Here is a 14352-nt window from a genome sequence, read left to right on the forward strand (position 1 = left end):
CTTAGACAAGAGCCCGTAAAGGGTTTATTTTCCTGGGAAGAGACAGAAAATCACCCTGCATTCCGAAGAGCCTGCTGAGCCCTGTGGCTAAGTCTTGCCTCCCTGGAGCAGCTGCGGGTGGGTGTGCTGGGGAAACTGACCGCTCGCTCCCCCAGGCCTACGACAGAGGAGGCAGCTACTCAAAGTCACTCCTGGGGGGTGGGCTCTGACCCTGGCCAAACTGAAGACCCCATCCTGTTCAACTATAGCCACGCCTTCCTCTTGAACAAAACAGAAAATAGGAAACAAGGGTGCCTTTTTAATTGCAATCAAATATGCTGTCTGTGGTCAGTGCCCCCAAGCCCGGCCAAGGAGCTGTGGGTGGCCCGGTGTGCAGCCGAGAGCAGGCGTGGGCCCACTGCACGCTGGGGGCTGGGGCCAGGCCACTGAGCCATGCCACAGCCCTTGGGTCCCCAAGCAGCGTCTCCTCTTCGGGGCCCAGGACAGGGGAGGCGAGGCGACGACGAGGGGGCCCCCACCTTCGCACACACATGCAGGCGTCCTGGGGTTTGCTTCCGCCCCTTCTCCGCTGAGATGGGCCAGGGCGCGGTGCAGCCATGGCGGGAGTGGGCGGGGCCGCCTACTTCTGAATCTGGAACAGGAAGAGCCGCAGGTTGATGTTCTTGGCGGCCAGCAGCTTGTTGCACTCCACGGAGTCGACGATGGGCAGTGGCACGTAGTCCGTCTCGTTGCTCTCGTTGGTGAACACGAAGTGGTAGATGACAGGGCTGATCTTCACGTCGTCGTACGGGCCCTTGAGCAGCAGGAAGGAGCACTCCAGGGGCGCGGTGACCTTGCTCTTGAGCAGGAGCTGGAAGGAGAGGGTGCGCTTGCACGAAAGGTTGGGGTTGCGCTCTGAGTCGTTCACGCGTGCCTTCAGGACCCACGTCTGGTTCAGCACTGTGAACCGAGGTGTCTCATAGTATAGACGCGTGATGAAGTCGTCCGTGCGGTACGGCCGGAACTGGACCTCTGTGGAGACAGACAAGCCGGGGCCGGCGGTCAGAGCGGGCAGAGCCAGGGTGGCGCCTTCCTGGCCGGCCGAGGAGAAGGGCTCGGCTAGGGAGGAAGGCAACTTACCCGGACACAGCAGCTCTACTTGTCACAAGGCAAATCAAACCCATTAGGGCAAACGAAGGCGCACGCAAGCTTTGGGGGAACAACTACAAACAGAAGTGACACTTGTTAGTGGCAGGGAGCCCAGAGGCTGCGAGGGGAGAGTGGCCGGTGTGGCCGGACCCCCACTAGCCCCTCCTCTCCCCCTGGGGCCCTGCAGGGGGAGCGGCCCCACCCAAGGGGCCGGGGTAAGCAGACACACAGACAGGATGCAGTTCTGTGAAAAAGTGCACTTTATTGGTTCTGATACAGAGCTGCCAGAAAAGCCGGCGGCTGGGCTGGCACGTGGCCCCCGAGCTCATGCTGGGCCTCAAGGCGCAGCCCCATTGCAAGCCCAGTCCTGGCTCTGCCAGCTGGCTGAAGGGCCCCTTGGTCAGCGATGACTGCCGCCACACAGTCCTCACAGCAGAGCCCGTGGCCCCTGGCTGGCAAGTCCCTCTGCAGAGGCGGCCAATCCTCCCTTCCCGGCCACTGCCACAGTCACGACGCCTCAGTCCACAGGGACTCTCCAGGCCTGGCCTGGGTGGTCTGGGACACGGTGCCCACCACGGCAGCTGAGGCTACAACTAACCAGAGCCACGGCCTTCTGCTGCTGAGGCCAGGCCCTCGGCTCCCTGGGCCTCCGCAAGCCCGCACGGAGCCAGGCCCGGCCCAGGCAGCACGGTCTGACTGCTGCCTGACTGCCCTTGACGTGGAGCTGGCCGCCTGGCGTGAGCTCCAGCGAGCACAGGCTTCCTGCCATCCTCTGTCTAGAGCGAGCTCTGGCCTGACTCCTGCTCCCCAGAGTGTCCAAACGCGGTGGTGGTGACTGGGAGAGCCCAGGAGATCCAGCGGGCCTGCGTGCAGTCCAGCTTGCCCATCCTTGGGCGTCCACTCCCGGCTCTGCGGTTTGAGTTGGGCCCCCTCAGCTCGCTCTGGAGCCCCGGCCCTGCCCATCTTCTCACTGGCCTCAGGAAGCCTGTGGCCACTGCAGTAACTGCCTGTCGGCAGGACCCGACGTGATGACCACTCTTCTTGCCCCTGGCTCCGCAGGGCAGGCCTTCGGCTCCCGGAACCCCCCAGACACACCCACCTTCCAGTGAGACCCCACTGGTCCCAAGGCCGTGCAGCTCCCCCGCAGTGAGGACACCACTTTGCCAGGGTCATGGGACCAGGGTGGGGACGCCAGGGAGAGGGGCCTCTGCAGAGCCATGCAAGGGCCCCTGGGGTCCTGCCCGGCCCTCCTGCTTGGCCTCCAGCCCTCTTCCCCGAGGCATCCTCCCACGCACCAGCAGCTTGTCCAGAGCCTGGCCACTGGGTGCATCTGCCCCAGCTCCTGGCTGCTGGCCCCATCCCAGCCCGTGTCGGGTGCAGCAGGCAGCAGGGCGTCTCACCTGTGTAGCCGATCTTTTCGAAGCTGAGCAGACTGAAGATGCTATTGTAGAGCTGCATCTCCTTGCGGTGGCTTTGGTCCATCTCATCCAGGATCTCCATCAGCTCGTTGCCTGTCTTGGTTGGGTGGGCACACGCAGCCTCGTGCACCGTCAGCTCGTGGAAAGGGCCGTGCCACGGGCAACCGATGCGCTTGTACTTGCACTGCGTCACCCTGGGGAGGCAGTGAGCACTGTGGTCACACCCTGCCTGTGCACGTTGCCCGTGCCAGGGGTCCTCCCAAGGGGCGCCTCCACCCAGCCCTGCTCACGCGAACTGCTCCCTGAAGGACAAATACCCCATGTGCTGGCCCCGAGAAGGGGTCAGAGCTCAGGATGGCCTAGGAAGGAGGAGGACATGTGTGAGCTGTGGGTGTGCACACCACCCACACCCACCGGGGTGGGCCCCCAAGGGGCTCCTGAGCCCTGCATGGCTCCGCTCCAGTGGATTGCGGAGCCAATGCTCCCTCACGCCACGATCCCAGAGCCCTTGGGCTGGCCACACTCTACTGGCCCAGGAACACCAAGGACAGACTCCAAGGAAGAAGTCACCACACGGCCACGAGGAACCCTGGAGGGCCAGGGTGACTCCAGAGGCTGCCGGGTGCAGATCTAAGCCCTATCTGTGGGGCTTCCTGCCTGCCCCAGCAGCTTCCTGCTGGACCCACCCCGCCAGGGCCTGGAGGCGGGCGGGCCAGCCGGTCCAAATGCTCACCTGTCCTGGCACTCCTCTTTCTGGTGCCTCTCCAGGATGGAGCGGGGGAACTGGCACAGGCAGAAGCCACACTCGGAGGGCAGCTCGCTCACGGCTTTTTCCACGGCCAGGTTGCGGCAGCAGAGGCTCTTACTGATCTCGCAACGACAGTTGGGGCACGTGGCCTGCTCCTCCTTCAGCCGGGCATCTGCTAGTAGGTGGATAAAACAGCCAGCGCACATCAAGTGACCGTTAGTACACTGCGGAGAAGGAAAGGGAGATGAAGCTCACGGACCTGCGGGACCAGGCAGAGGTGCACACGCCCCACGGCCGGCCCCTCCCGGGGCTGCAGCTGCAGGGGCCGCGGGCAGGCAGTGGTCTGACAAGCACAGGGCTGGCCCCTGGAGCCCGCACAGCCCCGTGGGAAGGGCGGGTCTCAAGGTGGCCCTTGCCACCAGCAGAGCCTGACTCGGAGACATCCTGAGCACATGTGCTCTCGGCGAGCTTCCCACCCTCAGCAGGTGCACCCTCAACCAGGCCCCGCCACACTGGCCTCCTAGGCCAGCACAGGTGGTAAGGCAGTTGCTGCCCCCGCTGAGGGGCTGGCTCCCGCCAGCGGCTTTCTTGACGGCTGGCAGCACAGCCTGGGCAGATGGGGAGGCCCTTGGCCTGGGCTGGGCACAGGGGCAGCGTGTGTCTGCAGGGGTTTGCTGGCTTTCGGCCTCAGAGCCTGCCCCTCCCTTTCTGAGCCTGTGGATCCAAGGCCCAAATGCTGCGGTTGGCCACCTCCCCTCCAGCCTGGGGGCCTGATGAGTGGACAGCGGGCTGCCGGCTCAGCTTCCTCACTGAGGGAGGGCACTCCACACACCCCCGACATACACAGGCTATGGGCTCGGGTCTGCAAGGACTCACAGGGCTGGGGTAGAAGAGGCCCACAAAGGAAACAGAGGTGCAGGAGCAGACAAGCCATGTCCTCTGGGGCACTGGGTGGTCGCCAAGCCTGGGAGGGATTGTGGTGTCCCGCCTCTGGGCACCTACCTCCCCTGCGAGACGCTCAGGGCAGAGAATGAGCAGGCGGAAAGTGCGCCCACCAGCTCCTCTGGGGCCCAGGAGCCTTCTGCAAGCGGGATGCAACACAGCAGAGGTGACCAGGGCTACTGCCAGGCCAGGCCCGCAAAGGTGGGGCCTCGGTGGGCACCAGCCTCTGTCCCACAGCTCCAGAGTCCAGGCACGGAGCTGAGGGTGACAGGAGGCCGAGCAGCTCTCAGTACCCGCAGGCCATGCCTGGGGTCTAGTGGGTGAGGGGACTACGTGCTGAGGGCTGACGGGGGGCCAGAGACAAAGGCCTCAGACACAGAACTCAGGTCCACACAAGTGCCCTAGATCAGCCACACTCAAATTTCAATTTCTAAATCAGGTGAAAGGTTAAAGTGTGCGAGATGAGGGGTGAGCCTGGCAGGGTCTGCTCTGTATGTGCGGGCTGGCTGAGAGTGGGGGTGAGGTTGGTGCCAAGAACAATCAGGGCAGAAAAGTAATCTGTCCCGTCCACCCGCTGAGTCGTGGAGAGAAGCCAGAGAGGTCTGAGTGGAGAGGACAGTGGGGGACCAGGCACCACAGGCTGCTGCCGCCCACCCAGGTTGGCTGTGTTCTCCAAGCCCCCACGGGGATGGGCCCGAGGGCCTGGCTGCACCGAGACACATCCACAGAGAAGGTCACTGTGGCCTCCAGAGGCAGAGAGGCGAGCAGGACCTGCTAACCTGACCGCTGACTCACGGGAGGAAGTGCCAAGCAAAGCTGCACACCTGCTCAGCACCCCAGGGAGGGAGCTGGGCCGGACGCTGAGACCCCAGGGCCTGGGACCCCACACTACTTTGTGTGGCCAAGATTAGTTCTAGATGCCCTCAGGCAGGGCCCGAGGGTCTGAGTGGAGAGCAACAACTGCTGCTGGGCCCCACTCAGCTGACTTCTCTGGTTTCTGGTGGTCCAGCCAGGGCGTGGGCTTGAGGGCAAGAGACTTGGGATGGGGTCGGGGACCTTGTGAGGGACACGAGGCTGCCTGGTGTGTGACTGCTCACTCCCGGCCCTGCCCTGAAAGCCCACTGCTTGAGAGCAAATGGGGAGACCTGCAGGCCTCCTCTCAGAACCCGGGGGTTGCAGGTTCCAGCTCCCGTCCGGCCCCGGGGGTTGCAGGTTCCAGCTCCCGTCCAGCCCCTCCCAAGCCTCCAGACCTAACACAGGCACCAGTGCCCTCCTGGCCTCTGCGGAGACACAGTGACGGCACCCCCCAGCCCTAAGAGCTCAGTTTTCAGATGGAACATGGTGAACCAGTGCTAGTAGCCTGGCTGAGGGACAAGCAAACATCCACAGCTAGTCCCTTACCGGCCACCCAAGGGACACTCTCTGGGGGGACAATGGGTGACCTGCCTGCGGGTCTTTCTGCAGTCACCACACTTGAGCCCTCCCCACATCCAGGAACCCCTGGACCCCCGAGAAAGACCCGACTCTGCACACAGGCCTGGCCGAGGCAGCGGGCCTTTTGCCCAGCCAGAAGTTGGACTTCAGAGGGCTCAGCCCAGCACTGGCTGTGTGCCAAGTCTCTGATGGACAGCACCAGCCAGGGCAGGCCGGAGTGTCCCACACAACTGCCAGGGCCAAGCCCCTGAGAGCCTGGGCCCACCACGGAGCAGCTCCTGCTGCACCCAGCCTGGGCTGCTTGCCTACCAACTGCCAGGAAGACCTGAGAGACAGTAAGGGTTGGGGAGGGGGCTCCAGGCTGGCCAGACCCCACAGGCCACCGGCAGGATGACCACAGACTGGTCACCTCCCTTTCTGGGCCTTAATTTTCTCATGCACATAAGGCAAAGGGACCCTTGGCGATCCAGTGGTTAAGACTCTGTGTTTCCACTGCAGGGGGCACAAGTTTGATCCCTGATCAGGGAACTAGATCCCAAAAGCTTGATCCACTCCCCGCCCCCCAAAAGAACTGCAATGAGAACAAGCTGGTCTTACCATGTGCAGCAGAGGTAAGATAGGACCACACAAGGGCATAGAACTCTGCCACCACCAGCAGGCCTCTGCACACCCCTGCCCAGGAACCTCAGGAAGGGCTCCAGGCACAAGCCTGCCTCAACAAAGGACCTCCCTCCCGCTGGGTTTTCCAGCCAAGTCCCTCAGAAACAGCCCTGAAAGGGGAATTCGCACCTGCCCCTGAGGTCATCACCTGGCCAGGGCACCCAGGCCGTGCAGGTCAGGCCTCTGCTTGAACCACTTTTCCCTGGGGGAGCTGAAGGCAGTGTCTGCACTCCTGAGGAAAAGCCCTGGGCCCTAGGCCTTGGGACAAGATCAAGTCTTACAAACTTCCCTCAGTACTTGATCAGGTCCTTGATCAGTAGGCCTTATAGCCCAGAGTGCATGGTCCCCTCAAACGCTGGGCTGCCCCCTAAATGCCACTGCTTACCAGAAAAGGCAGGCTCAGAACCCAGACTCATGGGACCAGCCTGCCCTCCAAGCACAGCAGAGGCACCAACCATCTAAGTGCCCCTCAGCCCAGCTGGAGCCACAGCCCCCACCCCCATCACCTGGCCCAGTAGGGCATCATGGCACCTCACACCCCTGCACCCTCTGTCCAAAGTCTCCTCGACCTCTTTTGTCAAGAGACGCAGAAGGCCCCTTCTCAGGGCAAGCCAGGACTCCAACTTTCCCCCAGGTTTCGGGGCTGAAGCTCTGGGCCAGCAGCCCCCGACCCCCCATCCCAAGGCTCGGGTACCTGGGCGGGGACCAGGAGTGCTGCCTGGACCAAACGTTAACTCAAGTGACAGCCAGCTCAAGCAAGCACTATTTCTCGTGGCCACAGACTGGCTCTTCCCTGGTGTGAACGGCTAAGCAGACAAGTTCTCAAAGCGGGAGCCGGCAGAGTTTCGGCACTGGGGAAGAGGACCCCCAGCCACGTGGGTGGGCAGCCCCGTTGGAGATCCCTTGAACATCACCATGAACAGAGTCTGCGGCAGTGGGCAGGTTGACAGGCGCTGAGGCGGGGCACTCACAGGATCCCCAAGGCAGGTACCCACGGTGGCCAGGACCCGGGCAGAGAGGGAGCCACCCCTGCCTCACAGGCCTCTCACCCACACGACCGCCCACCAGGTGGCCGAGGCCCTGGGCTGACCTGAGGCCTGTTGGGAACAGAAGGCACAGCGGCACGGCCTCAACCCTCCCCCAGGGCAGACGGTGCCACTGGCTGGGCAGGTGGGGCGGGAAAGGCATCCCGCAGCGGGGAAAGGACGGCCTCGGTCTGGGGTGCTGCCTCAGCAGGGCCCATGGGAGTGGGAGGGGAAAGGACCGGAGAGGGCCCCCAGGCAGAAGGGGTGCCAGAGGAAAGGGCTTGGGGTGGGGGCTCAGGCCAGAGGCAGTGGACCAGGCACCAGGCCAGCTGGTGGTACCACAGCCCGTGACAGAGGCCCCAACTCCTCCACTCTGACGGGGGCACAGGCTCTCTCCTGGCTGAGAACCGAGTCGGTGTGGCAGAGCCTCCTGGGCCCGTCCTCCAGAGGCTGGTCTGCAGCTCAGGGCCTTCGCTGACATCAGTGGGGTCAGGGACAGGTCTGCCTTGCGTGAAGGGCTGGGGGAGAGCCCGGACGGGGGTCAGGGGTCAGCTGAGGGGGCAGCACCCCAGGTCCACCTGCTGAAGCTGTGTTTTCCCCGAAGATGGCAGAGGAGCTAGGTCACAGCGCCCTAGGGCCCCAGAACTGTACACAAAGCAGGCGCCTAGCGCAGAGCTCCTGTCCTCTGTCCTGGCTGCACCCCTGGCCTCCTACCCCTACCTGGCTGCCTGCTGCTGTGTCTACCCGAGAGCCTGGAAAGCAGCTGCAAGCCTTGTCAAGCCAGGCACCAAGGATGCATCTGACACCCACATATGAACAGCAAACCAGCACCTGCCGTACCTGCCTCAATCCTGACCTGACCCAACCTAATAAAGGCCACGGTGAGAACCAGTTGCATGAGTGCCCTGGTCTGATTACAGAGCAAGAATCCCAATCCAGGTGGTGTGGTGCACTGGGTGTGGGCAAGGGGCTCCGATTAGGGACAGGTGACCAAGTCCATGCATGCCACTGTGTCTGCTCTCGGCACTACCCAGGATTCCCCAGAGGCACAGAGGTAGGAGCTGGCGGCCAGAGAGCAAGCTCTCAAGTTCCTGTGTGCCCAGCCACATTCAGAGGCCAATGCGGACACCCAGTCACCCCAGTACCAGGCACTGCACGAGGGCTCAGCACTGTTACTGGCTCTTCCCCTCCCCCGCCAAGAACTGGGTACCAACTGCAAAAGCCCTCAGATGCATGGCACGGCTGGTGCCGGCCCCAAGTCATGTATCCTGGTGGGATCAGACTAAATGTTGCCTGTAGGAACAGAGAGCAACACATACCAAAACGCCAGAGGTGAGGGCACCAGACAGCCCATCAGTGTAACTCACCAACACGGCCAGCAGAAGTGGAGAGGCTGAACCCAGGCCAGGAAGATATGGCAAGCAGTGGGCCCCAACCAGGGACACACAGAGAGCTCTGCATCCACTCATTTCAAGGCAGTACATGCAGGACCCATGCCATCCGTGCACAGATCCTCCCAGGAGAAAATGGCGCAGGGCTCCAGGTCCATTTCAACCTCTCCCCAATCAATGACCTCATCCAGGGTGGCTGTGAAGGGGACCTGGAACACTGCTTGCAGCAAGGAGCGACCAAGAAGCTTTCCCTTGGGGCCCCACTCAGCCCAGGCTCCAGTGTGGGCACGGCTGGGCATCCACACCAGGGGCCCCCTTCCCACAGGAAGTCTTCGAGGAGCCAAAGTGAGTTCTGACCTGTTGCAGGGCTCTGACCAACTTTTCCAGAGCCAATGGCTCACCCACTGACCACAAGCTCTAAAGCTTTCTTAAGCCTCTAGAGATGAGAGGAAATTCACTCCCTGCCAAGGCCCAGTGTCACTAGGGAAGGATGGAGGTGGGACAGATGGCCAGTGCCGGCACCACCCGCGGCTCTCCTTGCTCAGCAGGCCCATTCCTGGGGAAGCACTGAGCAGAACCCAAGAGGTCATGGGCAAGGCCATGGCCCACGTGGCCGTAGTGCCTTCACCCTTCATCAGAGCTGCTCAGCCACCTGCCTCTAGCCGGGCCAGGACAGACCTCAGCTCCCAGCACAGTGTGGGCCAGTTTGAACCAGCCAGGCTCAGAGGCCTGGTCACCAGCAGCTCTCACCAGAGGCAGAAATGCAGCTCTCTATGCTGAGTGCCAGCTCTCTATACCAAAAGCCGGCACTGCATGGTCTGTTCTCATGCCAGGTCCAGCTCCAGCCCACTCACATGAGGGGAGACGAGGCACCCCCAAATTTCACTGGGACTCTGCACCATTGACTTGGTTTCCCAGTGTCTCACTCAAGGCCCAGAGAAGAGTCCTTCTGGAAGAATCAAAAGGTCATGGGCAACCAAAAAGGGTAAGAGGAAAGACAGGTCCTCAGGTGCACCCCGAGGCCTGAGGGGGTTATGAGTAGCACCACCCCCATTTGTACTGAGCCAAGAGGCCTGTGAGTTAGGACCTCTGGCCAGGAGCTTCCCAAAGCCCAGGAAGGTGAGTGGAAAACCAGTGTCCTCTCCCAAGGAACTCAATCCACTTCCCCACCAACACCTCCTCTTCTCTCTCTCCATCATCCAGGCACACTGGGGTCGTCCCAAGCAGCCTCTTGCCAGAGCAGGAAGGAGCTGGAGATCCAAAGACTGGAAAATGACAATCTACACTAGCCCTGCACTATTAAGCACAAAAATGGCCTTCTCACCACAGCCCCCAGTTTGAGCGCAAGCAGAGGGACAAGGCCTCATCAGTCATGTCCAGCTCCTGCAAATGCAAACAAAGGTGACAAGAGTTCCTCAAAGCAGTTGGGGAAGGAAAATCAGAGATGGGGGTTGGAGTGGAAAGACAGACAGCGGAGAGAGCAGAACACTGCACAGCGACCCTGGGACCAGAATAGTGCGTGGATAGGATCCCCTGGGGTCAAGTACTCTCTCTGGTAGGCCTGAGCTGGTTAAGGACTCGGAGTCCAGCCACTAGGCTGCCTCTTCAGATAGAAAGAAAGTCAACAGACCTCTTGGAGCGCCGGTAGCCTAGGAAGCCAGGCCTGGTGTGGGTGAGGAGGGATGGGGCAGGAGCCCAGTCTGAGGCAAAGCAGGTCCAGAAGGTGCTGGGCTGAGCTTGGGAAGGGGACCAGACTGTGGGGTTTGAGATAGGCAATTCATCCATATCAGGAGTGAGGGTAGGGGTGGGGGAAGGCAAGGACGTTTGAGCCCTTCCCTTCTCAAGGTTTTTCCAGAAAAATACGACAAGGGAAAGGGGATTTTTCCACTGTAAAGGGTAAAGGGATACCCATCACGACGAGCATGAGGACAAATTTGGGAGGGGAGGTGTCTGCAAAGAAAGTGACAAGAACTCTTGAGGAATAGCCAAGACCAGGGGCTCCTGGAGCCCAGGGAGCTGAGGGCTGCGGGGAGCAGGCCAGGAAGTGGGGAGGAGCCCACATCTGTCGCCAGCCTTCTCTGGGGTCAGTTTGAAGGTGGACTGGGGAGTGCTGAAGAGAACAGGGGAAGCAGGAAAGAGAAGGGGCGTCTAAGTGGGACACAGGAGGTTCCCATCAGTGTATAAGGGCAGTCACAACAAGGAGGAAAAAAAAGGGTTCCAAACAGGAAACAAAAAAGTTGCCTTAGGACGAGAAAGGAGCTTCCGAACAGGCGCCAGAGTCCCACCTCTGGGCCCCAGGGCTCCGGCCTGGCCTCCGAGGAGACGCGGTGCCGGGGGGCCGGCCGCGGCGGGGCTGGAGCCGAGTCGGGTCGGGGTCGGGCCGGCGGCCCTACCTGGTACACGGAGGCCTTGGGCAGGTCCAGGCAGACCGTGCAGCACAGAACCGAGTAGAGCCGCTCCTCCAGCTTTCCGCTGCCCGCCGCCGCCGCCGCCGCCGCCGCCTCGGCTGCCTCGGCCGCCCGTAGCCGCTTCTTGGGCGGCGCGTCGGGGTCGCCCGCCGCCTCCTGCAGCTGCCGGGCGCCGGCCAGGCCCGCTTCGTCTGGGAGCCCGGGCCCCGCCGCCTCACCCAGCGCCGCCGCCGCCGCCGGCCCCGCAGCCGCCCCGGGCCCGGCTCCGACCCCGGCCCCGACCCCGGCCGGAACGGAGCCGGCTGGCCCCGCGGCCGGGCCGCCTCCGCCAGCCTCCTCGGCGCCGGACATCGCGGCCGGCCGGCCCGGCGGGCGGGTTAGGGAGGTTAGCGCCGCGCGCTCCCTCTGCCCTCTCGCCGCAGCCGCCGCCGAGACCCCGCACCCCCGCTCCCTGCGCCGCTGCCTCAGTGGGTCTGGCCCGCGCGTAGCCCCGCAGCCGCCGCGGCCACCGACCCCGGCGCGGTCGCCATCTTTGTTTTCGCTGCGCTCTCCCCCACCTTCCACCGCCGCCTACGCCCCCTCGTTCTCCCAGTCACGTGAGCTGCGTGAGGCCAATGGGAGGGCCTCTTTGGCGAGACAGCGAGTTGTCCAGAGCCAATAGGCGCGCGAGGACCCGCCCCTGCAGAAAGTGGGCGGGGTCCCGGGCGACGAGCAGAGGGTTGCTCACCCTGGCGGGGAAATCCTGGCGTACGGTACCGGGTGAGCAAGGTGCTTCCCGCCACTCCAGGTACGGACCACACGCCTTGGATGCCCGGGCAAGGAGGGCAACCTTGGACTCCCATGTCTATATGTCTCTGCGCCTTTGTCCCCGGACACTCAGGCTTGAGTGCACGGGGTTCTAGCCTAGCTCACCGCAGCGAGAAACTGCCGGGCACCTCTTCCTCTCTGCCCAATCCCGTCTCCTAACCTGGGGATTCGGAGCTGCAGAGCGGTCTACTAAGGAAAGCAAGGGTCTTGAGAAATCAGGACTTGCCTTGCACAGGCCGAAGGGCAAACGGGTAGAGGTTGAGTCAGTCCTGGGAGGGGATGTACATTTCTGTGAACAGCTGTGGGCCTCCTTTGCATTCATCCTAGCCGGCGGCCAGTGAGGGTCACTGCCTCAGAGGACCACCAGCCAGACCTTGCAAGGATATTCATAATTCCATCGTGTCCCAGGAGAGCTAGGGCTCCTGTATCTTCTCAGTCCAGGGGCCCTCCTGACAACAGTGCCATCAGGCCAAGTTAAGGGAGACCCTCAGAGTTGGTTCCCGCACATTGCCTTCTTTTGCTCAGGAAAACCAGTTGCTGGGAGCCTTAGGAAGTTCACTGCAGGACTCCTCAATCTGGCTAAAGAAGAGGCAGAGTCCATATTCCTGCTAAATCCCTCAGGTTTATTGGAGACCAAGCCTCTCTCTGGATCCACAACTGTGGCCTGCCCAAAATCAAGACTGAGAACGTGCCTGGGACCCGGTCCCCCTCATTTTGGTATTGGGCAAGTCCTCACACTGAGCCAGAGAGGGAGAGAGTCAATCTGCAGAAAGCTGGCTTTAGGAAGGAGAGTCTATCATTAGAGGGAAGGTGGTAGCTGGGCAGAAGCTTCGTCTTGTGGTCTCCAGCCATCACTCCCACTGTAGGCGCTGTGTGTGCAGGGCCCGGTGGTAGGCCCAGCTGCCCCCGGCCAGGGCCCAGCGACAGATGTCCTCCTTTGGCAGCAGCAGCAGCAGCAGTCTGTCCTCCTCCAGCCGGCTCAGAAGACCTGCAGCACCCAGCATCACACCCCCCCACATTCCATAAGAGTTGGTTGTGAAAACGGCCACAATGAGGATGGTCACTGCGACCACCAGCATCACTGCCTGACCAGCCACAGAGCGGCCCTCAGCACCAAGGTGGTCACCAGCCACTGCCAGCACCATGCCTCCTCCCAAAAGCAGGTTGGCAGAGGAGCAGTCCCCATTCACCCAGTGGAAATCGAAGGCCAAAAGGGGCAGGCCAATGACAGTGGCCACCCAGGCTCCAGCAAGACAGTCTTCATCCGTGCCCAGCCCTGAAGCCAGCATGGTGGCGGCGGCCAGGGCCTGGAGCAAAAAACCAGCAGCGGCCCCTCGATTTGCCTGTCAACACAGGGAAGGGAAATGTGGGGAAAAAAGGTTAGGACCTCCCTTTAATCAGGGGAGGGTCTGGGGGTCTCACAGAAGCCTGGCCCACACACCACCACCCTCTAGGAATTTGGGAGTAGGCTACGCCCCTGCCCCGCCCCAGTGTACTCACCTGGGCAGTGCTCAGGGCTGCGTGCAGAGACACTGCTCCCAGCGCCAAGTGGGATAGGGCGGAGCTCCACTCGCCCCCTGGCCTGAGGGCCATGACACCTCAGGCGGTAGTGAGTTTAAGGGGACAGGAAAGGGATCCTCAACTTTGGAGAAGAATGTAGAAGCCGGCGACGGGGAGCTCTAAGGGTGTTTCTTCAGGACTCCCAGGTTCCAGAGTCCCATTTCTAAATACTGTTATAGGCTCATCCGAAACTCGCGGGAGCCCTGACGCCACAACCTTGGGCAAGAAGGGCCTAAATAGGCCGGGAAGGGAAAATGAGGTGAGGAGCCGGGGCTGGGTGGGCGTTATCTCCGGCGTCCTGGAACCTAAGTCAGGGTGCAGGGCCCTGCGCTCGGGGAGGCGCCGTCCTCGGAACGCGGTCGGGAAAGAGCAACAGCCCAGCACTCAAGCCGCTGAGCTGCGCGACCACGACGCAGCGGCGAGCTGGAGGCCCAGACCAGCCCACCGCGCCGCCCTCTAGCTGCTGCTCCGCCTCTCGCGCCCGGCCTGCGGCGACCGAGCGCAGACCAAAGAGAAGAGCGGCGGCTAGAGCGGCTGGGGGTGGGGCGGGGCCAGGGAGTCTGGCCTTGGGGAGAGATGGGGCCAGATGGACCTGAGAGATGGGCGGGGCTGGGAGGAGGTGGGTCTCGGCTTGGGAAGGGACGCGCAAGTCAATGGTTTGGGGGAAGGGAAGGGGCTCGAGGAAGGAGCGGTGAAGGGAGGGCCGGTGAGGTTGGGTTGAAGGAAGAGGCGGTGAGGGGAGGGGCTTTTAGGGGCGGGGCTTGGAAAGAGCCGAGGACGGGCCTTGAGAGGAGGGGCTGAGGAAGGGGCGGGGGCGGGGCCTGGAAAGAG

General features: G+C 62.5%; 2 protein-coding genes across 4 annotated transcripts; both read right to left on the reverse strand.

The window, feature by feature from the left end:
• Positions 1–278: 278 nt before the first annotated feature.
• On the reverse strand, positions 279–11688 carry ZFTRAF1 (zinc finger TRAF-type and ring finger containing 1). 3 transcript variants are annotated; one of them, XM_088844539.1, is made up of 4 exons: positions 11668–11688; positions 3280–3518; positions 2529–2740; positions 279–1011 (listed from the first exon to the last, which is right to left on the reverse strand). In XM_088844539.1, the coding sequence occupies exons 2-4, from the start codon at positions 3498–3500 to the stop codon at positions 620–622; spliced, it is 825 nt and encodes a 274-aa protein (XP_088700665.1). In that variant the 5' UTR covers positions 3501–3518; positions 11668–11688; the 3' UTR covers positions 279–619. The 3 variants fall into 3 exon arrangements, with proteins under 3 accessions (XP_088700665.1, XP_055288274.1, XP_088700664.1); XM_055432299.2 differs by lacking the exon at positions 11668–11688 and adding an exon at positions 11140–11661; XM_088844538.1 differs by lacking the exons at positions 279–1011; positions 11668–11688 and adding exons at positions 1337–2037; positions 11140–11661.
• Positions 11689–12563: 875 nt separating this feature from the next.
• Positions 12564–14139, reverse strand: TMEM276 (transmembrane protein 276). The gene is made up of 2 exons (XM_055432333.2): positions 13462–14139; positions 12564–13304 (listed from the first exon to the last, which is right to left on the reverse strand). The coding sequence occupies exons 1-2, from the start codon at positions 13552–13554 to the stop codon at positions 12813–12815; spliced, it is 585 nt and encodes a 194-aa protein (XP_055288308.1). The 5' UTR covers positions 13555–14139; the 3' UTR covers positions 12564–12812.
• Between the last annotated feature and the right edge of the window lie 213 nt (positions 14140–14352).

This window comes from Moschus berezovskii, chromosome 16 (assembly GCF_049115385.1).
Source record: "Moschus berezovskii isolate FMDL1 chromosome 16, NW_MosBer_1.0, whole genome shotgun sequence".
NCBI classification, from domain to species: Eukaryota; Metazoa; Chordata; class Mammalia; order Artiodactyla; family Moschidae; genus Moschus; species Moschus berezovskii.